This window comes from Peromyscus californicus, unplaced genomic scaffold, assembly GCF_007827085.1.
Source record: "Peromyscus californicus insignis strain IS unplaced genomic scaffold, ASM782708v3 Scaffold_17__1_contigs__length_78620276, whole genome shotgun sequence".
NCBI lineage: Eukaryota > Metazoa > Chordata > Mammalia > Rodentia > Cricetidae > Peromyscus > Peromyscus californicus.
The window spans coordinates 3,732,491-3,759,764 of NW_026294469.1; the positions used below are offsets into that span (position 1 = coordinate 3,732,491).

Below are 27,274 nucleotides of genomic sequence, written 5' to 3' on the forward strand. Positions count from 1 at the left end.
AGGGCCACCATGCTCATCCCAGGGACACACACTCAGATGGCACTGCAGACCCTTGTCCTCTCCAGCTAGTGGCACCTGCATTCCTGGTCCTGGTCATCTCCCTGTTCCACCTCCCCACCCTTCCCATTTATACCCTGCCCCCTATCCTCCCTATCCGGCCTATCAGCTAAAAAGCTCTGGCAAAGGTTACTACTTATCTCTATTCTGCAGAGCCCAGCGGCCACTTTTCGGTCCTAACTGTGACTCATCTACCATCTGTGACACTGCTCAATCCACTCTTCCCTTTGCAGGTGCCATGTGCAAGGCTGGCACATGAAATTCTCAGACAGTAAGATCTGGCTGTCCACGGTCCGGCAGAAGTGTATGGTGTGGGAAATAGGTGTGTTCAGTAAACTGTTCCAGATACAGTAACAGAAGTCAGAACAGGGACAGTGGCCACAGGCAACAGTCTCCTTCATAGTGGAGAACAGTGTCAGCAAAGGGCTGTGGCTGCTGAATGAGCTGAGTAAGCTGACAAGAGGAAAGGGGAGGAGGAAAAAGTCACCACAGGAACTGTCCCAGGCGAAAGACACAGGACGAGCCAGTGCGGGAGCAGCAAGATGCTCATAAACGAGCAAAGGAAGATGCACACACCTACTGCATAGGATGAAAAGGGGAAAGCAGCAAAAGCAGGCAAGGGGCAAAGAAGACAGGAAAGAAATCAAGGGATGACATCTTTCTGTTTTATATCAGAAGCAAGTGCTCCACGGTTATGATGAACCATGCAGTTGATCTTGTGTGAAGGTAGGAAGCTCAGCATCCTTGGCAAGTGCAGACCCTCAAGGCAAGCAGTGCAGACTAGTCAGTGTGACAAAGACCACTTCCATTACAACAGGGACCTGTCCTTCATGGAGCACACCTTTAGCATCAAACACATCAATCCATTTCAAAAGGAAAGCCACAGTCGCAAACTATTTCTATTCAAACAGGTTTATCTAGAGCAGATGCCAACCCGTCACTGTTCATGTTTCCCACCTTTCTACTGCAGCTTCCCCACATCAGCACCAAAGCCATGCTGCTGTGGAGAGTCACCAACCCTCATCAGAGCCTGTCCACACAGGTGATTTTCAGGTCTCCTGGTCAATCCCTTCAGTGCCTCTGTGCTGATCACTCAACTCTGTACGTTCTTCCTTTCTGGTCCACTGTGAGTGGCACTAGGCCAGGTTTTATGACTGTCTGCTGTTACTGGGCAATCTATCACTGCTTTAGAGGGAAGCACAGTATTGGAGAGGAGAGTGCTTCATGCCTCCATGTGCTGGCTACTTGTCCTACAGTATTTGAGCCATAGAACTCACTTAAAAACAAAAACAAAAAACAAGAGTCAGAAGAAACCACACTGGAGTTTTAGCTTGGGAGATGCAGTAGTTTTGGAAGTTGATGGTGTTACAGTTTGCATCTCACACATTGCTATAAAGGTTTGCATGTTAAAAGTTCCTCCCCAGCTCTGAACTACTTGAAGGTAGTGGATTGTGTAAGAGGCAGGATCTAGTGGGAGCTCTTGTGGTCTCTGGGTCTGGTGATTTAACTGAGAATGACCCCCATATATTTTCATGCTTAGTCTCCAGTTGATGAACTAACTGGAAGGATCAGGAGGTGTTCCTAGTTGGAGGAGGTTTGTAAGTGGGGGTGGGCTTTGATGTTTCAAAAGTCCATGCCAGGTTCAATGTCTCTCTCTCTCCTCTCTCTCTCTCTCTCTCTCTCTCTCTCTCTCTCTCTCTCTCTCTCTCTCTCTCTCTCTCTCTCTCTGCTTGCTGCCAGTGGATCCAAATGGATCTCTCGGCCACTTCTCTAGTCCATGCTTGCCTGCATACCTTCATACTCCTGCCAAGATGGTTATGAACTTACCCTCTGAAACTGTAAGTAAGCCCCCAGCTACATGCTTCCTTTATAAGAGCTGCCCTGCTCACAATGTCTTCACAGCAACAGAACAGTAGCTAATACACAGGGGATGTGCCCTCGAAGGAGATGTTATAGGCCTAAAAGTAATGTGGCCAACTGATCATGGGCTGAAACCTCCAGAACTGTGAACTAAAATAAATCTAACTTCTTCAGTTATCTCAGGCATTTGTTACAGTGATGGAACACCAACAAAATCAAACGGTGACACACAGCACTGCGGCTGTGCCTGATCCCACCACACAGCGTATTTTAAAAAGGGTCAGTAATCATGATAAACTTTCTGCTTGTAAATTTTACAATAAAAACAAAAACAAACAAAAACCCACAAAAATGCAGCTCTCAACAAAAGCTTGCTATGCCAAAGCCAAAGGCCTTACACATTTGATGCATGAACTCTATTCTGTTCAGTGCTGATCTCAGTATCACCTTCAAAGATCACCATATGGGAGCATCATTGCTGCCATTGATTTTTCTACTAACAACTTTAAAGGTAATTACAAAAAGTTGATTTTAATAATATGTACTTAGATTCACAGCCCACTAGGCAGTCATTTACCTTTCTCCTTATGTTCCCTACAAACACTTATGATCCTACAATAAGCAAATGGGTTTAAAGATTTTTGAGATGCCTCACTGATCCCTGAAAAATAGGGTAAGGGGGGATTCTGAAATTTCTGCCACCACTCCCTGATCATCTTCAGGACAATTAGAGCCAAAAGACAAGAAAGGGGGAACCTGGTGTGGTTTTATTTGTGAGTCTACTCTACCCAGTTCCTAACGGAGGCAGTTGTGTTGTCATGGATGCTATATTTTACAGAAAAAGTACTGGAATAAAACAGTACAGAGAAGCATTAGGGTCAACACAACCACTGCCTGATTAAAGAAAACAGTGTTAACAGAATGGCTGAGATAATACAAAGTCCTCTAAAGTTGCTTTTAATGTGGTAAGCACTCACATTAAAACTCAGAATTATTCTCCAGACATTTCAGATTGATTGTGGTGTGGTGGCTTGGATATGAAGTACACTCTACTCCTGTGGACTAAAGACCATGTTCAGAGGTGCCCTTCAGAGAAGTGACTGGACAAGAGGACTCTACCTAACCAGTGCTTCTCACCCTTCCTAACGCTGCGACCCCTTAATACAGCTCCTCATGGTGTGGTGACTCCCAACCATAAAATTAGTTTCATTGCTACTTCATTAACTGTAATCTTGCTACTGTTACAACTCATAATGTAAATATTTTGGGGGACAGAGGTTTGCCAAAGGGATTGTGACCCACAGGTTGAGAACCGCTGAGCTAAGCAGTGGTGGCGGCGGTGGTGGTGGTGGTGGTGGTGGTGGTGGTGGTAGTGGTGGTGGTAACTGTGGAAGGTAGGCCTGACTGGAGAAAGTGGGCTGCTAGGGATGTGCCTTTGAATAACGTATTTTATTCCAGGTACCTGCCCATCCCCCCTACTTCCTAGCCACTATGGGGTAATCATCTCCTGTCATGTTCCCTTGATGTTCTCACTACAGGCCTACTGAAACTAAGCCAGTCAGCTCTGGCCTGGAACCAGGAGTGGAAAGGAACCTTCGCCCTGCAAGGTGACTTGCACAGGTACTTTGTCACAGTGACAGAATGTGACTGATACAGTCCCCTTCCTAACTAAAACAGAACAGGACTATGACTAGGGTACCGTGACGCCAACATCACTCCAGAGTTCAGAAAATCCTTGCCGCTGCCTTTTCAGAGGCTAAGTGTGTTCCAGGTGTTGACTAATTAATCCTTCCTACCATTAAAAGGCTGGAAGAACAGGTCAGAGTTCACAATCTAACCCTGCCAATAATTTTCCTGGGCTGTCCCGATAAGTGCTCTGGCATGACCTTTGAAGAGTAGCCCACGAACAAACAAGCACAAAGCAGAAGACTTGGAAGACCTGTGGATAGCGTCCAAATCACATTTCCTCCTCTTATTTAAGGTTACAGGGAAGGGCAAGAAGTACAGGCTCCGTTTAAAGCTTTCATTGTTTACAGCTCCCCATGAACTAGGATTGCGCTTAACCTGCCTGGAATAACCCAAAGTGTGGCCCGAAGTGTCAGCACCGCAGTCCTGTTTAGCAACAGATACAACCACACAAACTCAAAACTAGCACAGCAGTAAATGAGTGAGCGGAACAAGAAAGAAAAGAAATTACGAACTGAAAAGAAAATGCCTCCAGAGATGGCTGCCAAGAGACTGCTGTGGTAACGTACGAGGGGCCGAGGAAGGCACCAACAGAATCTTGGCATTCCAGACACCCTCCCCAGAGGAAGTCTAAGGTCAAGGCAGCCACACTGCATGGTGGGGCTTGCGCCAGCACTTTCCAAAAGTGCTCTTGGTCCCTAAGGAGTAATCCAGCACTCTTTTCTACAGTTTGTAAGATCTTTACACGGAGTTGAAGAATTACATGAACTACAACATGTAGGTATGGGAAACCTTAGTGTACCTGAGTACTGAATCTCAAGTTGCCCATAGTGTATCTGAGTACCCATAGTGTACCTGAGTACTGAATCTCAAGTTGCCCATAGTGTATCTGAGTACCCATAGTGTGCCTGAGTACTGAATCTCGAGCTGCCCATAGCGTACCTGAGCACTGAATCTCGAGCTGCCCATAGCGTACCTGAGCACTGAATCTCGAGCTGCCCATAGTGTACCTGAGCACTGAATCTCAAGCTGCCCATAGTGTACCTGAGCACTGAATCTCAAGTTGCCCATAGTGTACCTGAGCACTGAATCTCAAGTTGCCCATAGTGTATCTGAGTGCCCATAGTGTGCCTGAGCACTGAATCTCAAGTTGCCCATAGTGTACCTGAGCACTGAATCTCGAGCTGCCCATAGTGTACCTGAGTACTGAATCTCAAGTTGCCCATAGTGTATCTGAGTACCCATAGTGTGCCTGAGTACTGAATCTCGAGCTGCCCATAGCGTACCTGAGCACTGAATCTCAAGCTGCCCATAGTGTACCTGAGCACTGAATCTCAAGTTGCCCATAGTGTACCTGAGCACTGAATCTCAAGCTGCCCATAGTGTACCTGAGCACTGAATCTCAAGTTGCCCATAGTGTATCTGAGTGCCCATAGTGTGCCTGAGCACTGAATCTCAAGTTGCCCATAGTGTACCTGAGCACTGAATCTCGAGCTGCCCATAGTGTACCTGAGTACTGAATCTCAAGCTGCCCATAGTGTACCTGAGCACTGAATCTCAAGTTGCCCTCTTAGCCTTGATTGACAGTCTTTTTCAAAATCATTTTCAGGAAGGTCACAGATGCACTGAAGTCCAGTTACAGAGTAATTGTACTTTGGAAGGGAGTTTCATGTGACCAGTAAATCAGCCTGTCACACACTAGCTAGAGGACTAGCTTCAGAGACAGTTTTCAAGGATTAATGAGATACGGCTAACGCCCTCCAAGTATTCGACCCTCACTATAGTGGAAGACATACAAAACCACTTCTGTAAACACACGTGTTTGAGAACGTGGGGGGACCTCACTTTGGGGAAGTCAGGGCCAGCTTCTGAGAAAACATGACACATAAGCTTCAGTGGGAGGGGTGGAGACAATGTCAAGGCAAGGTGGAACCCTGGGTGTCAGTAAGAACTGACAGGTGCTAAAGGGATGTGGCCACATTCGGAGAGGAGAGTAGTCAGGTCACAGAGCTTGGATTTGAACCCACAGGTGACAGGAGTTGCTGGAATAGATTGCTAGCTGGTTAGAGGTCGTAGTGTGCCACAGCCTGGCAGCTTTCTCTAAGCTCGCCAAAATGGAAACCCCTCCTTCCCCAGCAAGGCTTCCCGCTCTCTACCTGCCCTTATCTGCAGAATGTCCCTGGGCCTGGAGGACTGACCTTATCTAAAAGCTTCTCTAAACCAGATGCCTGATCATCTTTAGCTTGACCTTTGGCACAGATCCCTGCCGAGAAGACCTGTACTAGGAGCTCTGCTATAGGACCTACTGCCACATACTAAGCCTTGTGATAGGAGCGTGCCACTTAATGAAAATTAGGGTTTGTCCCCAGGCTCCCCAACCCTATATGTTCCTCATACTCTGCAATAAAATTGAGCTGGTTCACCAATGAAAATGAGCTGGTTCACCCAAATCCGTCTCCTGGAGGGCTGTCTCTATTTGAGCTCATGGGCTGTGTACAAAGCTTTCTGTTGCTCCTTCTGCCTCTTTCCCTTCTCACACTGATGGTCAACAGGCCAAGAGGGAAAGAGGACCCCCAAGATGGCGCCCAAACAGGGACAAAGCTTTTCAAAGCTGTTTCCAACTGAACTGAGACAGGTTGTCAAGAGCCTAGGAAGGCTGAGAGGGTAGTCAAAGGCTAGTTTATCAGAAGCATCTGATGAGCTGCTCCAGGTAAAGGGACAGGGAGCATTTATATCAGTTGGACTGTTTCATATTAGCTTTTAGTAAGTCCATAGCTCAGTAGCTTGTAATTTGTTGGTGTTCCCTGGATGGTGATCATCAGCCAGGTGGAAATCTGTTAAGATACAGGCTGGGCAGAAGTTACAGTTTAGGAGCTTAAGAAAAAAAGAAAAATCTTACATTTGGAAACCTTTTTGTTTGATTTGATGACAGGTGGATGCAAGCCTTATGACTTTGATTCCTTGAAGCTTATATGAATTTTAGTTTACCAAAGGAGATAAAAAGTTTAGATATATTAGCATTACCATTGTATTGAAATCCACATTGTAGAAAAGGCAGTTAATTGGTGTCTGTAGAACAGCGGGAACAGATCTACATCTTTGGGTTATAACAAAAGGGTATGGCCTTGGGTTAAAAAGCATGAACATTTTTTCTTCTGTCCAGAGAGTCAGATATAAAGTGGACAGAGGTGTCTTTGGTCTGATAAGAAGCACCTTTAAGTCTATACTTAGAGGACAATCAAAGGAAACTTAAAATCCTGAGCTTGTGACTGAACAGTAAGTAGTCAGTGTTTTCAGAGCTAGCTAATAGCTTGTCAGAACTCCACTCGTTAATGCTAAAACTTTGAGTTTTTAAAGTCTTAGTATAGTAATATCATAGCAAGGGAAAAATCTAAAACATTTTTATATAACTTAAGTCATTTTTATACCTTTATAAATTGTACACATCCAAGTATCTTAAAACCACTTTTAGAGCCTCACAATCCAGGTCTTGATGTCCTCAGACCTCTATAATTTGCATTTATATATCTTAATAATTTATCAGCAATTATTTTACAAGATGATGACTAACATCTGTTTTCGACTTTGCACATGGCCCTACCACAGACTTGGATTAAAACCACAGAAAAGATTTAATAATTTGGGATTGTTAAATTCCTCAGCGTCCCAACATCAGCTTCCCTAAGTTAAAACCAGAGTGCTGGCAGGACAGTACTGTACCTGGGGACTCTAGAGGAAAATCCCGATGGTCTCTTTCCACCCATGTGGGTAGAGGTGTTCCAGGTGCCTAGGTGCCTGGGCACACTAACCAATCTCTATTTCTACTTGCATGCCATCTCTCCCCACGTGGCTCTCTAATCTCCCTTTCTGCCTCTTCATGAGGGCATTTGTGAAAGGACTTTGATCTGACCTAGAAAAGCATGATCTCTGTACTGCAAAATTCCCGAATCAATCATATCTGCAACAATCCCATTTTGCAAGGCACTGTTTACAAGTTCTAGCAACTGGGAAGTGGCGTCTGGAGATCTGCTTCTCAGTACACCATAGCCAGGAACATAATGTGTGAAAAACAGAGACAAAGAAGGAAAATAAGGAGACCTATTGGAAGGGCAGTGTCATGTCTGTGGGATCAAAAGGAGAGAGTGGGCTAAGGCACCAGTGGTGAGTGAAGATTAGAAACTTACTCACTCACCCAATTTATATTTGCTGAGCACATCTTTTGACTAACATCCAGTTATGTGCAATCAACAAACAGAAGCTTATTAGGTGAAAGATACTCCTGGAATAGAAAATGACTATCAATATTTCCATAAACAGAAAACATACAGAAAGTGAGCTGTTAAACACAATAGACTATAGCTATCTTGGCTAAGAGACTTCCAAGAGGAGAAAGGAACAAAGAACAAAGGCCCGAGGGCACACAGGGCAAATTCAAGACCTCCTATTGGCTCCATATGACTGGGATGAAGGAGGTGACAAGGCAGAGAACCGGCTCCCTTCAGATGCTTACAGAGAAGCAAAGCTATGGGCGGGCTCTTGTAAAGGCAATGCCGAGCCATGCCTACAAGGGATCCCTCAGAATACAATACTAAAATACTGTGGGGTCTAAGGCACAGCAGAAAGACCAGTTGGAGTGCTGCTGAGATAACTAGGCTGTCCCATGAAGGAGATCTGGACTGGGTAGAAGCAGTATGCATGTCCAGAATCTGCTGTCCTTTTAAAGGCGAATCTGACAGGATTTGATGATAGACTGGATGTGAGAGAAAATGAGAGAATCTATGATAGATAATGTAAAGGTTCTGAACATTGGCCTCTGTGGATTATCATACAGATCCTCCATTTACCAAGGTGTAGAAGTCACCTTCTAAGAGGGGCAAGTGTGTGAGAACTCAAGAGTTCTCTTATGGATATTTAATGGTATGTAGGTCTCCATTAGACGGTTAAGTACTTTATCAAGTGTTCAGATGAGCTGGAAATCCAAGTGAAGAGTGAGGATGGAGACACAGCGCTGATAGTTATCAGAACAGGGTGAGAGTCTGAAGGCATGGAATCAATGCTGTGTGGGCTTTGATGTACATCTGAGTCACTAAGGAATTGAGACAGTGCAGATCCTTGTTCCTGCCTCTGAACTGGGGCCTCAGATTTGGTGGAACTACTAAGTTCTCAGAGATCTCCATGTTACTGGTCTGGAGACCACACTTAAGAGCACAAAGAATCTAACACGAAGGCATGGCTTATCCAGTCTTCCGACAGAGCAACAACACGTGGTCACAAATGTCACCTCTAGAAACCTCGAATGGTTTGGTAAGTTGACGGCGTTGTGCTGGCCACACTGATAGCTGTGCTTAGCCATGTGCGGCTGCACCAGCATGGACACAGGACACGCCCGAGTCTAGAGAGTAAGTGAAGAAGGAGAAAGAACAGACTCAGCGACTGCATCAGGAATGCAGGAGAATGTGGAAAAGGCACCAGCACTTCAGGCAAAACAGCTTTAAAGATGTCTGGTTGTAAGCATGAGCACTCAGCAGCACTCAAGACCAGCAGCAGAGGCAGGTCTATGGCCAAGGACAGGCATTTCAAGGCACACAATTGAGGAGAAGCAATCACTGCTGGCTGGGTAAAGAAAGAACTGCTCGATGCCTTGATGTGAGTGCTAGGGTCTAGAACACTAGGCACAAACAGAGGGGTCGGTCCAGTAAAGGACTGTTTGGGTTACTTTTTCTGGTGCTGTGATAATTATAATCATTTTGACCAAAAGTAACTTGGGGAGATGTCTTAGTTACTTTTCTATTGCTGTGACAAAATGACATGACCAAGGTCTTTATAAAAAAAAAAAAAAAAAAAAAAAGCATTTAAGCTGGGCACTGGTGATGCACGCCTTTAATCCCAGCACTCGGGAGGCAGAGGCAGGTGGATCTCTGTGAGTTCAAGGCCAGCCTGGTCTACAAAGTGGAATCCAGGAAAGGTAGGGCTACACAGAGAAACCCTGTCTCAGAAAAAGAAAGGAAAGGAGGGAGCGAGCGAGCGAGCAAGCAGCTTCGCTTATGGTTTCAGAGTCAATGACGGCCGAGCATGCACGGCCACAGGGACAGCTGAGAGTTCTCCACACTTCACAAGTAAGGAGCAGAAAGGCACACTGGGACTGGCACTGGTCTTTTGAAACCTCAAAGCTTGCCCCTGACACACCTCTTCCAACAGAACCACACTTCTTAATCCTTCCCAAACAGTTCTACCAATTGGGGACCAAACACCGAAGCACATGAGACCACGGGGTCCATTCTCATTCAAGCCACCACAGGAGGGAAGGATTGATTTGGCTTCTACATCCTGACACAGTCTATCAGTGAGAGAAGCCACAGCAGGAATCCAGAGTCATAAAGCAGACACCATGGAAGAACACTGCTTACTGGCTGATTTTTCTAGTCCAAAGTTCCAAAGCCTTCCACATTCTTCCGAAAAACAGCATGCTCAGGACTGTCACAGCAATAGGTACCAACTTCAGGATTAGTTACTTTTCTGCTACTGCAATAAACACCATGGCCAAAGCAACTTAAGGGAGAAAGGGTTTATTTTGGCTCACAGTTCCAAAGGGAGAGTCCATGCTGGAGGGGGACCCAAGGCATCAGTCAGACAGAGCAAGAAGCTAAAAGAGCTCATCTTCAATCAGAGGCAGAAAGCAGAGTCAGAAAGGCAGCAAGGCTATGAACTCTCAAAGCTGGTTCCCAGAGATGTGCCTCCTCCAGCAAGACCCCACTTCCTAAAGGTTCCTCAACCCTCCCACACAGCACCACCAATCAGGGAGCAAATGTTCAAATACAGGAGCCTCAGGGGACATTTCTAATTCAAACTACCATACAGATCCAATTATCTGTGTAGGATAAAAAAGAAATAGAACACAAGGGGTTGGGGATTTAGCTCAGTGGTAGAGCGTTTGTCTAGCAAGCTCAAGGCCCTGGGTTTGGTCCTCAGCTCTGGGAAAAAAAAAGAAATAGAATACAAGCCAGTGTGGTGCAGGCTTTGTTAGTGGAAACAGGATCGTCTCTCAATGACATTGCAATGTCCCATTGGATGGAACAAGAGAAAAACTTCTGATGAGAGCTAAAGAATAAAACAAACATCCAAAATTACTAGGGAAAACATACTAGGTTTGGTGAGCAGCAAAAATGGGCAGAAGTAATAGCCATGGATTTAAAATTAAAAAAACACTGGTGTAGGACAGAAAATTGTCACTGGAGACTAACATGGAAGAAGAAGCATGCTTGGTGTAGTTGGTTTGTTTTTTGTTTTTTAACTCTTTGGGGCCCATCACTCAGCTCCCAAATAAATACACAGAGACATATTCTTACTTATGAATGTCCGGCCTTAGCTTGGCTTGTTTGTAGCCAGCTTTTCTCACTTAAATTATCCCATTTCTCTTTAACTATGTTTTGCCTCTGGGCTTTTTCCCTTTCTTTATTCTATATGTCTACCTTTCCTTCTTTTCCTTCTCTCTCTCTCTCTCTCTCTCTCTCTCTCTCTCTCTCTCTCTCTCTCTCTCTCTCCATGGCTGGCTGGCTGAGTGGCCCCTGGTGTCCTCCTCTCCTTCTCCTTTTCTGGCTCCTCACTCTTGCTCTCCTCTTCTAGATTTCTGCTCCTATTTACTCTCTCTGTCTAGCAGCCTTCCTACTTCTCTCTCCTGCCTTGCTATTGGCCATTCAGATCTTTATTAGACCATCAGGTGTTTAAGGCAGGCACCATAACACAGCTTCACAGAGTTGAACAAATGCAATATAAAAGAATGCAACACATCTTTGCAACATTAAACAAATGTTCCACAGCATAAATGAATGTAACACATCTTCAACTAACATTCCACAGCAGCCTGGAGCTGAGCAAAGTGAGTACATGTAGGGAGAGACACGCAGCAAGAGAGTGTGTGACAGCCTGTGCAATCTAGGGAGGGAGGTGAGGACATGAGGGTTAGAGAAGAAATGGAGTTGACGCCTTGGTGCAGTCAAAGAAATGTCAGAGCAGGGTTGTAAGGGTGGGGGCAAAGAAAGGAAACCAAAGTCTTGTTATGGGCTAGATGAAATTGAGATTGTAGGGGAGATCATTACAGAGATGGCAAACTCATGTCTGAACTTGGGAGTGAGGCTGCAGAAGACTGGAAGACCAGGTATCTTATCATACATGTCACTGACTCCTATGATGTGGTCTCTCCACATAGCTTGCACACAAGCCTACTGATTTCAAAGACTGGATCTTTCTTATCTGGGTATATTTATTCCTAATCAAGCAGCTGAGATACCCAGTACTCAAAATATATTTGACTAACAAAATCCTCTCAATGGTTAGGAAGCACAAAATGCACAATAAATACTAATATAGACACTGATTTAATCAACAGAAAACCACACACACACACACACACACAGAGAAACACAAACAGAAAGAGACAGAGACAACAGAAACACACACACACAGAAACACAAACAGAAAGAGACAGAGACAGACAGACAGACACACACAAACACAAACAGAAAGAGACAGAGACAGACAGAAACACACACACACACACACAAACAGAAAGAGACAGAGACAGACAGAAACACACACACACACACACACACACACACACACACACACACACACACACAAACAGAGACAGAGACAGACAGAAACACACACACACAAACACAAACAGAAAGAGACAGAGACAGACAGAAACATACACACACACACACACACACACACACACACACACACACACACACACACACACACACGATCTAGGCCCAATAGTATATGCTTGTAAACTAAGCACTTAAAAGACTGAAAAAGAAGGATGAGTTTGAGTCTACCATGACCTACATAATGATTTCAAGATGAACCTATACTATGTAGGGAAAAAAAAAAAAACCCACCCACAAAGTCAACCCAAAACTTAAAGGATGAACTGCATTCACTAGTATGTAGTATATTTGCCCAGCTTAAGTAAGCAGATAGGTAATTTTAAATGCCACAAAAGGGGAACCAGAACACTGCCACTACTGACACTCTACGGTGCTGTACACACACACTACAGAGCAAGCTTAGTAATAGTCATGTCAAGGAAGTCACAGTGTTAGGGAGATAAAAAAACAACAGCATTACAAAATCAAAAAGCAGTAACAAGGCAGCATTTAGCTTATTAAACATAGAAACATGAAATGTAAAGAGGTGGCTGACATCACCAAATACCAGCAAGCCCAGAGAACGGGAAAACAACACAGATGAGGGTCAGATATTAAAAGCCTTTAATCCCAGCACTCGGGAGGCAGAGCCAGGCGGATCTCTGTGAGTTCGAGGCCAGCCTGGGCTACCAAGTGAGTTCCAGGAAAGGCGCAAAGCTACACAGAGAAACCCTGTCTCGAAAAACCAAAAAAAAAACAAAAAGTCAAGCTGCCGAAGGAAGAGTTATAGGTGGGGAAAGGAAGCAGAGAGCAGCGAACAGTGTCTTACTAAATGCTCACAGTGCACCTTCCAGCTTCCCCAGCAGCACTGACAATGCTGCCCTGTGTCTGCTGTATCTAAAGGGTACCAGCTACCACCTGTTGCAACTGTTGGGTTCAACTATTTGACCCATGTCACAACTGTTCCATGTCACTGACTACGTATCAAACAAGTCATTACCATCCTATTTTTTCAATTTTGATAAGAAAAAAAAAGAGGCATGACTTATCAAAGCCTTGCACTTACAACTGCTAAAAAATGTTAAAATGAGCTTCCATTACATGACCTACTCCACATGGTTGGATTTTAGGTACAGTTCATGGGCATTTTACCTAAAACAGCAGTAAGAGAAAGTCTGCCCAAGAAAGCCTTTCTTGAGCACCTTATCTCAGCATGTTTTTAAAAACAAGAGCAAACCTAGGAAGAATCATCCTGAGCACACAATAGTCACAGGGCAGGGATTTCTCCATTAACATTAAACAATAAACATGACATTAGATGACTGAAAAAGAATTCCTTAGAAGAAGACAACTTGGAGTTTCCCTAAGCTGTTGCTGCTTCCTGCTCTCTGGGATCTCATGGTGCCACCTGATAGCTACTTAAGCACAAGTTTAATTTCTGGAAAGATCTCATTCTTTTCTCCTCTCTCATCAGCCACCCCTCACCAGCACAGACTCCAAAGCAGTGAGCACAGACGCATGAACTCAGACTCACTGTGGATACTCACCCTCTTCGTAAGGCAGACATTGGTGGTGTCTAGTCACCAAGCCTTTACAAAGCGCTGCTGCTGCTGTGCTGGGCACTTTGGGCTGTGAAGAGGGATGCCCCTCTCATCCCAAAGTGTCAGGTACCATGCGATACCTGGTTCCAAAAGGGGTGTCTACTATGGAGGAGGGGTGTCTGGCAGGCACGGGCTCCGGGGGCGATGAAAGCAGCTTAAGGCACACAGTGAAACTGAGAAGCAGAAATACATAGAACCACTTATTTTTCTAAAACTTATTTCTACAACGTTATTTGCTGGTAGAATGAAGCTTTTCCACAGAACTAACTAGCATTTAGCTTCTTGTTAAATCTTTTTGTTTGAATATGCACCGAATGCTTGGTCTTTTCCCCATAAAACGTCTACTGAGATACATACAGTTGGATTTTACTGGATATAGCCATTTCATTCCATATACACGGCACATATATGCCACAGTGAACACAAAAAGTGATGCCTCATTAGATTTTTCTCCTTTTAAATCATTTAACTTCAGGAAACTTATTCAAATTGTAAGGAAAAAAATCTGTCCACTTTATGGAATTGGGTGAAATATTTAGTCACTAAGAATACTGGAAAAATCATTTTCTCAGGAGATCCCACATGGCTGGAAAAATTATTATAAGCCACCACTGGCTCTGTGCCATAGTGGGTGTTGTCCTCCATGTTAGTAGATTTCCATTGATCCTGTGTATCTGGAAATGCTCAAGGAGACACAAAGGGAAAACAGGAAATCATGTGAAATCCCATCTAGGCAAATCAAAAAATCCTTTTACTTTAAAAAGGGTGACACAAGCTAGCTACTTCAAGAGAAAACAAACTTAAAGTGTTTAACTATTAAAAAAACAAACTATATTTCAAAAGGTCAGGCAATGGTGGCACACGCCTTTAAACCCAGCATTTGGGAGGCAGGAGCAGGTGGATCTCTGAGTTTGGGGCCAGCCTGGTTCTACAGAGAAAGTTCCAGGACAGCCAGGGCTACTCAGAGAAACCCTGCCTCAAAATAAACAGATAAATTTTAAAAATGAAACAAAAAACCAAAACAAACAAACAAAAACAAAAAAAGGCTAGTAACGCTGTCAGTGAGTAAAGTACTTGCTACACATGAACGGGAACTAAGTTTGGATCCCTGGCACGCACATCAAAGCCAGGCATAGCAACATCTGTCTAGAACCCCAGGACTAAGGAAGATCTCAGGACTAAGACAGTGGATCTCAGGTTCCTACTGGCCAGACAGCCTGGTTGAAATGTACAGCTCCAAGTTCAGTGAAAGACCCTGCCTCAAAAATTAAGACAAAACAAAAAAAATGGGTCTGGAACTCAAATAGAGAGTTCTCAAGAGAAGAAAAATAGTAGCTAATATCTCAAAAAATGTTTGAGATCCAAAAAAAAATGTTCATTACCCCTAGCAATTAGGAAAATTCAAATCAAAACAACTTTTAAATTTTATCTTACCCAAGTCGGAATGCCAAAGATCAACGGAACAACCTACAACAATCGACGGAGGGCATACAGGGGGAAAGGAAACCCTTATTCACTGTTGGTGGGATTACAAACTGGTGCAGCCACTATGGAAATCAGTGGGAAGAATTCTCAAAAAACTAAAAATAAGCCTACCATATTACCCACCTATTCCACTCCTTGGCATCTGCCCAAAGGACTCAACACCCTACACCACAAACACTTGCTTAGTAGTGTTTCGCTGCTTCTCTATTCACAATAGTTAGAAAATGGAAGCAACCTAAATGTTCTATAACCAACAAATAGATAATGAATTGTTTTATATTACACTGTGGAATAATATTCAGATTTAAAGAAAAATGAAATCATGACCTTTTCAGGAAATTGGATGGAACTAAGAAAGATCACAGTGAACAAATGTTGCATGTTCTCTTACTGGAGGCTCCTAATTCTAAATCTTCAGATGTAAATACATAGCCTGTAGAAACTACAGAAACCAGGAAATTAAAATGAGATCGTTTCCAGGTTGGGGGTTTGGGAACAACAGAGAAGGGAATAGTAGGGTACAAGTGATCTGATGAGGGAAATAGGAAAAGGGGGCTCTTAGAGAGGAAGAGAGAGGTAAACAGAGATAAAGGGGATAAAGGAGGAGGATAAGGGGGAATAGCAGGATACACGTAATCTGAGAAGGGAAATGGAAAAGGAGGTCTCTTAAGAGAAGGAGGAAGGAGGTAAAAATAGATGAAGGAGGGAGGTGTGTAAAATAACAAGGATGCCTGAAAAAGCCACAGGAACCATGCTATTAACTACCAAAAGAAAAAAAGAAAAGAAAGAAAACCCCTAAATACATATAATGTCTATGTATAAATGTACATATATAACTTTAATGAGCCTATCTCATCTGGACTGACAGTGCTCTCTCCAAGAGCCAAAGATTATCTAAGGAAACCCAAGATCAGACATGAGAAGTCCTCTTTGGCATTGTTGGTCAGGGCTGTCTAAGAGACTCCCAAACATACAGCCTATTGCTGATGGCCTTGGTTACCCCCAGAGGTGGAAGCAAAGTCTGCTGTGAAAGAATCTTTGTGTACACTGTGAATATGTATCACTCTTGTTGGTTAATAAAAAGCTGACTGGCCAATAGCTAGGCAGGAAAAGGTTAGGTGGGACTTGCGGACAAAAAGAAAAGTGCATGAGGAGAAGATGGTGGAGTTGCCAGAGAGATGCAGAAGAAGCAGATCAACATGCCACACTATAAAAAGGTACTGCTACCTGGTAGAGTACAGATAAGAAATAAGGGTTAATTTAAGTCGTTAGGTCTAGTCAGTAATAAGCCTAAGCTATTGCCTGAGCATTTATAATTAATACATCTCTGTGTGGTTATTCCAGAGCTGGCCTATGTCCCAACAAAAAACTCAGCCCACAAAGGTCCCTATTGCTGAAGACACCATGCACTTCAGAAAGAGGGCCCAGAAACCACTGAGCTGGAACTGACCTAAACATCCCCTCTCTGAGGACTAGCTTTCATGACACTAGAAAGCACCATGCAAGCTTCCAAAGGACGGAAGCAACCATAGTCCTACCCAGCTATGATGCCTATGGACCACATCAATGACCAGCAGGGCACAACAACTCTATGGGTGCCATAGTGGTACACACACCTTGGCAGTAACCGACAGCTAATTGGATGTTAGACCCATTCAAAAAGAGGGAGACATGCCTGTTACTGGAAACCGAGCTAACCATTTAGTGCTCATGAAGTCATGGTTATTGGAGGAAAATAAGAAACATTAATTTACTAAACCAGCATAATCCCTAATAACAGTCTATAAATATTAGTTGTTATATCCACAGATAAGTGTAGTCTTCACCTCTTAAAAAGGAAATTTCTCTTTGCAACAGAGACTGCTACAGAAAACAACAACCAATCCAAATGCACAGTCATGGAGCCTGGTCCTAATCGATATATCTGCAAAACACTCCTAGACTGAAGGCTCAGGGAACACTGAGAAGAGGGGGCAGGAAGACTGTAGGAGCCCGAGGACCACGGAGTTGGCTGTGAGGTTGTGTCTCCTAGTAATATCAAAAGCTACACCCATACAGTGTCACCAACATAACTGCCAAAATGTGAGGAGCTGAACAAGTTGACACCACCGAATGTGCCAAACTGGCTGGAGAAAAGCCTCAACCCCAGACAAAGACTCACGAGCAGTGGGGGAAGCGGGAGCCAGAGAGGTGGCTCTCCTCAGGGAAGAACACAGCAACCGGTTATCCAGTGCCACATGGTCAGCCCTGAAAACGGACGTACAGGTAGCATTAGATGGATTGAATGAGTTATATTTAGGAATATTGGTTTAAAAGGGGAGGTGAGCATGATTTTGCTACCTGGCTAGAAATTCCAGGGATGGGAGAATGTCCTAGATTCTTTGGGTGAGCCCAGGGAATCACAGGGGTCCTTTCAGAAGGAAGGATGGGTAGAATCAGAGACAGCAAATCGGAGACTCTAGCTCTGAAGATGCAGGATGGGCCTGGAGCCAAGGAACGCAGGTGGGTCACTAGAGCAAAGAACCAGATTCTCGCCTAGAACCGCTAGAAAGAACACAGCTCAGCGGATATCCTGATGTTAGGACTTTTAAGTGCTGGATACTGAATCAATCTTTACTCTTTAAGTTACACAGTATTTTAACATAAGTGAATTAAGCAATAACTAAGTCTCCTTGGGAAGGTACAGGACAGCAGGACAAATAAGGGTTAGCCTTATTTTAGGGGTCAGGTTTCTTCTTTCATAACAGAAGTGAAGGAGGAAGTGTGAAGAAAGACCACTGTGTAGACACTGTAGTGTGAAAATGAAGTCATCACTTAGCAAGAGCTGCTATGATCACCATGAATTATGTGGCCAGGTCAGGACTTGAACAGAGGTTATCAGACTTCATTTCAATGCAGCTTTTACATTGTTCTATGAGTCCCTAGATTTGTAGTAAGAAATAGTAGAGGCCACAGATGAACTGCTGTGCTTAAACAGATGTAGCGGAATTTGTATTGACTATCCAGGGTTTGGCACTGTCCCCCTTCTGATTCCCTACAGTCAGCAGAGAACGAGCTGTTAGCTCAGACACTAGGACTCAGTCTGCTCAACTCAGTCAACACAACAACCCATAAAGCAACAGTCACCACAATCCCATCTGACCAAGACGCAGATCTGGGAATGCCAGCAGGGACGACAGCTACTTTTTATCTCCTTCTCCCCGTGGGAACTGTTACGACATAACCAGAAGCAGAGACGGGAGCAGCTGTTAAACGTCTCCAAAGAAGAGAACGGTTAAGGAAATCATTCTCCATGTACAAAACAAGATTGAGCTGTATGGTGATATTTTATTTGTACTGAAATACGATTTTATTTGTATATTAATAAATAAAGTTGCCTGGGGGTCAGAGCTATTAGAGCCATAGCAGAAGCTGGGCAGTGGTGGTGCATGCCTTTAATCCCAGCTCTTGGGAGGCAGAGCTAGGCAGATCTCTGTGTGTTCAAGGATACAGCCAGCATGGAGACACATGCCTTTAATCTCAATACCAACCATAGAAGACCTGGAGGTCTGTACAGACAAGTAGTGACGAGGTCATGTGGTTGGGTTTACAACCAATGAGAAGGCAGAATAGAAAGTCTATAAAAAAGACAAACAGACAGGAAGAAGGTCTCTCTTGCTGAAGAGGACAGCAGCAGCAGTGAAGAGTAAGGCTCTTAGCTCTGACCTCTTGGCTTTCATCTCTGCATTGGCTCTGTGTTTCTTATTTAATAAGACAGTTACTTCTACAAAGCTGGACCTGCAATATTGAAAAGGAGTCCCGAGACAAATTGCTAAGTGAAAAGCTTATCCAGAATAATCATATAGGTACTTAAATTCATGGTTTTTTTTTTTCAAGCCCTACAGTACGAGTCTATGTACTTGGGAATGCTTGAAAGAGGGTCTGGAAGAGGAACAACCAAGCCATGACTCACCTCTGAAGAAAGGGCTGAGAGATGGCTCAGTTGTCAAGAGCACTTAGTGCTATTCCAGAGCACTCAAGTTTGGTCCCCAGTACCCAGGTTAGGCAGCTCACAACTGTCTGTAATCCAGTTCAGCATCTCCAACACCTCTGCTCTCCAAGAGCACCTCCACATGTGAACAAACACACATGCAGTCATACGTGCACACATACAATTTTCATTGAGAGGGAGTCTGTAATGGTGGTGAGGCATGGCAGCAGGTAGTCAGAAGCTGAAACATCACATCTCCAAATCAAACATGAAGCAGAGAGAGTAAACTAGACATGGAGGGAGGCTATGTACTCTCAAAGCCCACCCCCACTGACATGCTTTCTCCAGCAAGACCACATACCTTCTAAAACTTTACAACATCCTGAAACAGTGCCACCAACTAGGAATCAAATGTTGAAATCTGTACGCCTGTGGGAACATTTCTCATTCAAACCACTACACTATGATCCTCTACTGACTTTCTTTTAGGAAGTCCCTCACAGAATACCTAAGTTAGCATCAATGGACAGAGCAAAGGGTTGATGTACAGTAAGTATCAGCCATCTTCAGTGTTAATTACACCACCTTCCTACCTCCCACCATAGTAAATTCCTTCACTCTTGTTCAGTATGTATTCAAATCCTACATTTTCTTCCGTGCCCAACATGAACCACTCCTTTCACACATCCTACATTTAACAGACACTCACCATCACCAGTCTTTTGATCATCTCAAATCTGACTGTTGGTCTGTCCTCCTGATTTAATTCTCCTATACTTCTACTAACAATGTCTGATTCTGTCATATACAATGAATCCCTTCTGAGTCTACAGCCTTCCAGGATTGTCTCCTTTCCTGCGTAACCACACACTGCCTCAGCCTTTCTGGCTTAACCTCTTGTTTCATTTCTGCCATCTCTCAGCATACTTCCTCTCTTTCATTTCCTTCCATAAAATATTGTTTCAATCTTACTGATCTCTAATTACCTTGCTCTCTGTTACCTTCCCCTCTCCCATTCATATGTATCTCAAAACTTCCAATGTCAATTTCTAGGATCAAAACTCAGCTAAGTATGATAGTACATGCCTGCCATCCCAGCTCTTGGGAGACTGAGGCAGGATTATGAATTCAATCCAGCCTGGCCTACAAAGTGAGACAACACCCCACATATACACACATTCCAAACTGCTTAGCAGTCCCACCTCCTCCAGTCTGTCCACACTGCCCCAGCTTCAGCTCTCATTTGTCCATGTGAGTAACACTAACAGCACTCTTGGGCTGGAGGCTCTGGAGTCTACGCTCACAGGGGATATGCTATGCTGTCCTTGTGAGCGTCTCTGGGGCAAAGTTGAGCACTTCCTTCTTTCTGCTCCAGTTACACTCTGGTCCCTATCTACTTTGCCTCTAGCATACTGAACTCTAAAGGCCTTTTCAAAGACAGAACCCATTGTCTCTTTCTGTTTCCTTAGAGTATGTGACAAGAGCTGGCACCAGAGGTCACTGAAAAAGTAGCAAATAAAATGTGTGCAGTTTTGAAGGTATTCCAATTCTAACATATTGCACACTTTCAAAATAGGCCGACTCCATTTTGATTTATTTGAAGTAGCAACTCTCTTTAGATAAGAAAAAAGTTTTACTTATTTGGAGGGGCACATGCATGTCATAGTATATTGTGTAGCCAGTAGACACTTCTAAGAGCTGGTTCTTGCTTGGCATCAAGTACCTTCACCAGTGAAAGCCATCTCACCCGCTCAGTGTTGAATTTTTGTCACCAGTCTTCAGATTCTTGTCACACACATACACACACACACACACACACACACACACACACACACACACACACACACCAGTAGTTAGGGGAGACACTCTTACAAAGACTCTGGGTGGTGGACTCCACACTAACAACAACACAGATGAAATGACTCAGGAGTTACCTGAAAGTGCATCATAGAACTCGTCCTCACTAAGGATGCTGACAGGCGGGGACCCTTCAACCAGGGATCGCTCTAGTTCATGATGTTCGGTGGCTAAAGTCTCCAGTGCTTCGGACAATATTTTGTTTTTTTCTTGTTCCTGTTCCAATTTAAAATTCCTCACCTAGAAGAATACAGATACATAGGAGTTCAGAGTGACAGGAAATACAGACTTTCTCAGAGACTATGAAAATTACTTGCTTTGATTTAGTTCAACTGCAATATCAGAAATGAAAGCAGTTGAGTTACACACACATGCACACGAATGATCAAAACTACTAAGTTAACTTTGTTCTTCCCAAGGGGCCTTTTCTCACAACAGCTTAACTAATGGAAATAGATTGGGAACTACCAAACAGATTTAAATTAAATTATGAGGCTACTAGTAAAAGAAAAAGGCATTAGTCAATTTGGGAATTGCATTTTAAAATAATATATTTCTTCCTCAACACTGATCATGAAATGAAAAAAAAAAATTTCAGCAAGCTTTTCAACAATGAAAAGATTTCACGTCATCGTACATGTTAAAATGTCGACAAGACTGGACGGACTCTCCTAGTTTATTTCCCTAACAGGTGGAATATCAAATAAAAGAAACAAGCTGCTGGGTGATAGCTGCGAAAATCCAACTACCCTTTCTCAACCCCGTTTCTACTTCAATTCTACATTTTGCCTTTAATTTAGTAAACTGAAACAAAAGCTACAGGAAAGAGAAAGCTTGGCCAGCTATTTCCGCATCTGCTATCAGCACTGTCCCTTACATAACAGCTCAGGGTATCTGACCCTGACTGCACTACTGTCTCCAGACCTCACAAGACAGCACACACTGGGCTGCTTGGACCCGAGTTTGACCTAATTCTGCACCAAGAACTCCAGGAATCACTGGTAACCCTTTGTCTTGTGTAGCAGCACCTCACTCCAGAACCAGAGACCTTGCCTCCAGGGCTGCCATATGTCCTCAGGAATGCCTTCAGTAGTTCCTGCCTTTTACAGCTTTCCACCATTGCCTCATGAGCTCAGCAGTGTTCAACACAGTGCTCTTAAACTTGTGTTTTCAACTTAGCAGCAGAATCTATTTCTCAGATGCAATCCGCAAACATAAAATGCCTATTTGAAGCTAGTTGTGGTGTGCATGTCTGTAATCCCAGGATTTGGCATGATGGGGCACGAGAATGGAGAATTTGGAGACCTTGTCTCAAGAAACAAACACCTCTACAAAATCAGTGTTTTTGACAGCAGAATCATGCTGCTGGTGCTGTTTGGGATAGGAGCCCGCTTTGACTTTCTCCTCCCTTCCAGTAGACCACAGAGGTAGGCCCAAACCCAGAGGCCACATCATCAGTTTAGAAGGCACTGATGAGGCCGTTGCTTCCCAGTTAGTTCTCTTTCAGGTCAAACCTCAGACAGACCCTGAGCTGGGAACTCTTTCACAAAGTCCCTCTGCAGCACTCTCTGATTTAACCTTTCACCTCCTGACATTTCTCCCATGCTCCTCTCTGAGCCCCGAAGGAGGAGGCACTTCCCTCTGTTCTGACTCCAGGACCCTGTGTGGCCCTGGGGTCTTTATGGCTGCACCTCAGGTCTAATGCTCTAATCAGAATTCTGGGAACGACTCAAATGCAGTTTGGTTTCAAGGCTCACTCCAATGGACAAACAGGGTCAAATCTCTATCCTCTTGGGAACAGATTCGGTCCTCAAGCACTTCAGTGTTTATCATTAGAGCAATGAGATTATAATTATTAGAGCTGTGATAATGAAATAAAAATAGCAATACACATAAGTAATCCTAAAGAGAGACAACACACAAAAGTACAAAAACTTTAAAGACACATAATTGCATTTTGTAACAAACTCAAAAACACTTGTAAATATTCTCATAATCAAAATAGTGTCTCCAGAGAAAGAAATGCTTCCACGGTTGGCTGGAGTGTACCTTTAAATGTAACAGAAGAATAATTCCTTCTGTTTAACAAATGCTTACATTTTAATGCTAAATTTATGTAGATTTCAGCCAAGTGACAAAATTGACCAATGCCCTCAAATATCTAATCCTCTCTAGAAAATCTTATTCAAACCACAGCTGAGCCTGTATTCACCTAAAATAAGCATTACTCCCTTCTCACTTGTTAGTGAAGAGAGTGGGGCGGGGGGGGGGGGGGGGGGGGGGGGGGGGGGGGGGGGGGCGGGGGGGGGTGCTACCCTCCTGTGCAAATTTGTTAATCTTTCAGTTGATTTGAGAGTGCTCTTAGGAGTTTCCAGCCTCTCTGGAATTCCCTCACTGAAGAAGTCTTACTACACAACTACCTGCAAAAAAAAAACTACCCCTTGAGTAAGGGATATGCACGACAAAGACCTAAGAGCAGGGAACTGCCCCAGGAAGCTCTCTTCCTGCAAGGAAGCATCTGTGAGGATGCTTAGTGGCAACTTGATACTGCCTAGTGGGGCAGAGGGCACTCCAGCCCTTCTACAACCCAGCAATTCCAAGTTACCTAGTAGGAACCTTGCAATGAAAATCAGGGTAGAACTGCCAGGGAAGAGACTGCAGAGGGCAATTTTATACCACAGTCACCTTCTAAAGTATCTCTGAGTTTTTATTTGCTAGCTAAGACTCCATGCTGTAACAGAAACAGCACCTGCATAAAATTCCACCTTATGACTGACTCTAAGTGTGTATTTGCCATGCTTATGTGTCCTACCAACACAGGCATATGGTTGCGAGATTTTTTTAAGCATACAAACATTCAAGCTATTATAACTATCCTATTATTATTAAAGAAACACAGAACTAGTGGACCTCGACATGTATTTATAATTACATTAGAAAACTTTAAACTATGATTTGTAAACAAAAATTAAGGTATATCAAGTGAACATACATATTAAAGTTATTAGAAAGCAGGACAGTACCACCATCTACCTAACAGGAAGCATGTGTGCTGCTGTCTACAGCCCCTTGAAGATTAACACAATTTTGAAGAGTCTGTCTCCTCAAACCACTTCCATTTTATTCTATGTCCTGCTAGAAGATGAACTCCTCAGTGAGTGTTTCCCACGTGAACAGATGCCAGCAAAACAATCCAGTTTTAAAAAAGCATGTGCTAGCCAGTCTACATACACTGATTCTACTATTTCCTTCGAGAAAGTGCCCTGCTATTTACCTATGTTTTACAGGGGTGAGTGGGGCAGAGACGTCAGTCAAATCATTTGACAAAGACAGCTAATAACTGGAGACTATCGATTAGTATCCACGGCACACCAGGTACAATGAGCAGATTATAACACTTGTATGTGTATGTACACATACAACTACAAGAAACAATGTATCTGGGACCGAAATACTCTATCTTACCTGATTTTTCTCTCTGAGAAGAAGCTGTTCTGACACACTGCTGTGGTTATAGGAAAAATAACACTCAAACTTTTTCAGGACAGGAGATTCAGGCCACTCCCTGCTACTACTCTACGAGGCAGCTGTAAGAAGCTCCATATGATCACTCACAGCTGATGTGCGCTCTCCCGCCCACGTCTGACTACAATGTTTGGGTGAAGCAGGACTGCCACAGTTTGACAGCCTCCGACTGCCTGTACTAGAAATGTAACCCCAAAGCCAAATGCAATGGTATATGGAAGTGCCGCCTTTAGGATGTAATTCGGATCAGAAGAGATCTTTTCAGGGTAGAAGGACTTGATAGCATTAGTGACCATATAAGAGGAGACTCTAAGTGGCAAGGGGACATGTGATACTACTATGTATGAACCAGAAGGAAGGTCCTCCCAGACTCTTAACAAATGACAGACAGCATCATATACTTAAGGCTTCCAACTCCAGAACTGTGGGCTAAATAAAGACTCTTCATAAATCACCTAGGTGTGGCCCTCAGTTACCACAATGAAATACAGACTAATAAGGATGGAGTGCTCACTTCTTAATCACAGCCAGGCTAAATCACACTCTCTCCTCTAGGGTCTGGAGATACTATACTTTGATCCCATGTGAGGCATGATGAAATACGGAGATACATATTGATGATAGTACACAGCATATAGCTGCTTTATTTTATGACTTATTAAGCATTTTTGCATACAATAAGTTCCAAGGATATCACTGACTCTAGTACTTTTTTTTTTTTTTTTTTGCTATCTTGTACCACTTTTTCAAATGAAATCAATTTATGTCCCTGCTTAGAAAGAGACTGTGGGGGAGGTCAAGTAAAATGGAAAAGAAAAAAGATGGGTACTTGCTGTGGAGGTGCTGAAAGCACTTCTAGAAAGATTTGGAAGGAGGGACTAAACAGTTTGCTGACAGATTGTGTGATGTCAGAGTAAGGAAGGAAGCAACATGGCTTCATGGTTTGGGGCTAAGAAAGTAAGACAGAGTTGCAAGTACCTGAAACAGGGTGGACTGTGTGAAAACAGGCCAGCTGGAACTCAGTCTCACATGTGGTAAACGTAAGGTGCTATGAGACAGCCAAGTACAGAAGTAGATGAGCAGACATGAACTCCGATACTTAAGGAAGAAGGGGTTGTATCTCATGGGTCCTATTTTAAGTTGTAAGACTAGATATGATCACTCAGACAGACAGAAGGACAGAAATGAGAAGAAGCTCAGCCTGGTTTTTGTAGCCACTAATGAGCAGACAGGATTGCTAGAACAGTATTATTGAGACCTAATCCTTCACTAAGGGACGAGGCCAGTCACCCTCCTGCAAGAGAAAAGATGGCATGTGTAGGGACAGGTTTAAGACAGGTAGGTACGTGGAACTTCAAGTTTTCTTCTAACTGCTCCTGTCGTCTTCTTGCACATGAAGAACACAGACAGCAGGGAACAGAAGGTCAACCAACACTGGTCCCAGCACACAACACAAAAGAAGTCACTAGTCTCTGCCAACATTAGGGGTGTATGCCTAGAGGTTAAATAAGATGGCTACTAGAGTTTCACTCACACACGCTGGTCAACTCAACAATGGCTAAATGGTTTTAAAAAAAAAATTGAGAAAGCCCCCTCAAATCATCAATCTCTTTACCAAATCCAACAAGTTTTCCAGTCCGCCATCCGCCATGTTGTACATACACTCCAAAACAACCGATGAGAACAGAGGATGTAGAGACCCTGGTGACAGGGAAGCAGTTAAGTGGGGAGGGAGGGGAGGAAGGGTAGCAAAGGGCTAACTAAGGATGTTTGAAAGAACCATATTAAAGCCCATTAGTATATAAACTCCTTCAACATACACACACATTGACTTGGAGTTACCCTACACAGAGGATGATACTCCCCCCAAAATAAAAAGCGCAGTGCCAAGTATGGAATGCCTTCCCTCCAGCTGTTGATCAGGGGCACCCCAGAGACTTCCTAAACAATACAGACTACTGTCATTGTTCTTGGTGCCTGCCAGACTTGATGAAAAGACGATGGCAGAAGGCACCACATATTTTGTTAACAGGACATGGAGAACTCAAGCTGGCACTGATTAAGAAGCAGTTTCCTCCCTGCTGGCTAGTGTTCGTCCGTAGTACCTGAAGGTGCTATGTAGGCTGCTGTGGGAGAAAAGTCATTAGCAGTCTTACCTCACTGTGAACCCTGTGCACAACAATAATGACCAGCCTGGCAAGAACTGCCATGGGTGAAATAATGAGATGAGCATTATAAGGTCAACCAACTGTTTTCTGATTGGATTTAAGGCCAAAGGATGAAACCCATACCTGGCACTCTAAATTTAATCAAGAACCATCTGGGGAACTGATAGGCCCCAGGGGTGAAGCTACAATTATTATTTTGCTCACAGGACACACTATCAATATACCTTCCAAATACATGTTTCTATACATAATGTCTATATACATAGATTAATGCAGCTCTCACTCCTCAGAGAAGCAGTTTGTGTAACAGAGAGCTGCTAATGCAGAAAACTCACTCACTACTGGTCAAAGCGCAGAAAGTGTCTACAAAGTGTCAGTCATAATGGGGTATCTATGTCACACCCTCCCTGTAAG

General features: G+C 43.7%; 1 protein-coding gene across 6 annotated transcripts in view; it reads right to left on the reverse strand.

The window, feature by feature from the left end:
- The window catches only part of Osbpl1a (oxysterol binding protein like 1A), a 187,004-nt gene that overhangs the window by 63,515 nt on the left and 96,215 nt on the right, over positions 1-27,274 (reverse strand). For 5 of the 6 annotated variants that reach the window (XM_052741550.1, XM_052741551.1, XM_052741548.1 and 2 more), the window contains one exon: positions 21,245-21,407. The exons of the other annotated variant lie outside the window; for it this stretch is intronic. In XM_052741550.1, the coding sequence (XP_052597510.1) occupies positions 21,245-21,407 (163 nt within the window). The remainder of the gene's footprint in view (positions 1-21,244; positions 21,408-27,274) is intronic. 6 annotated transcript variants of the gene reach the window in all.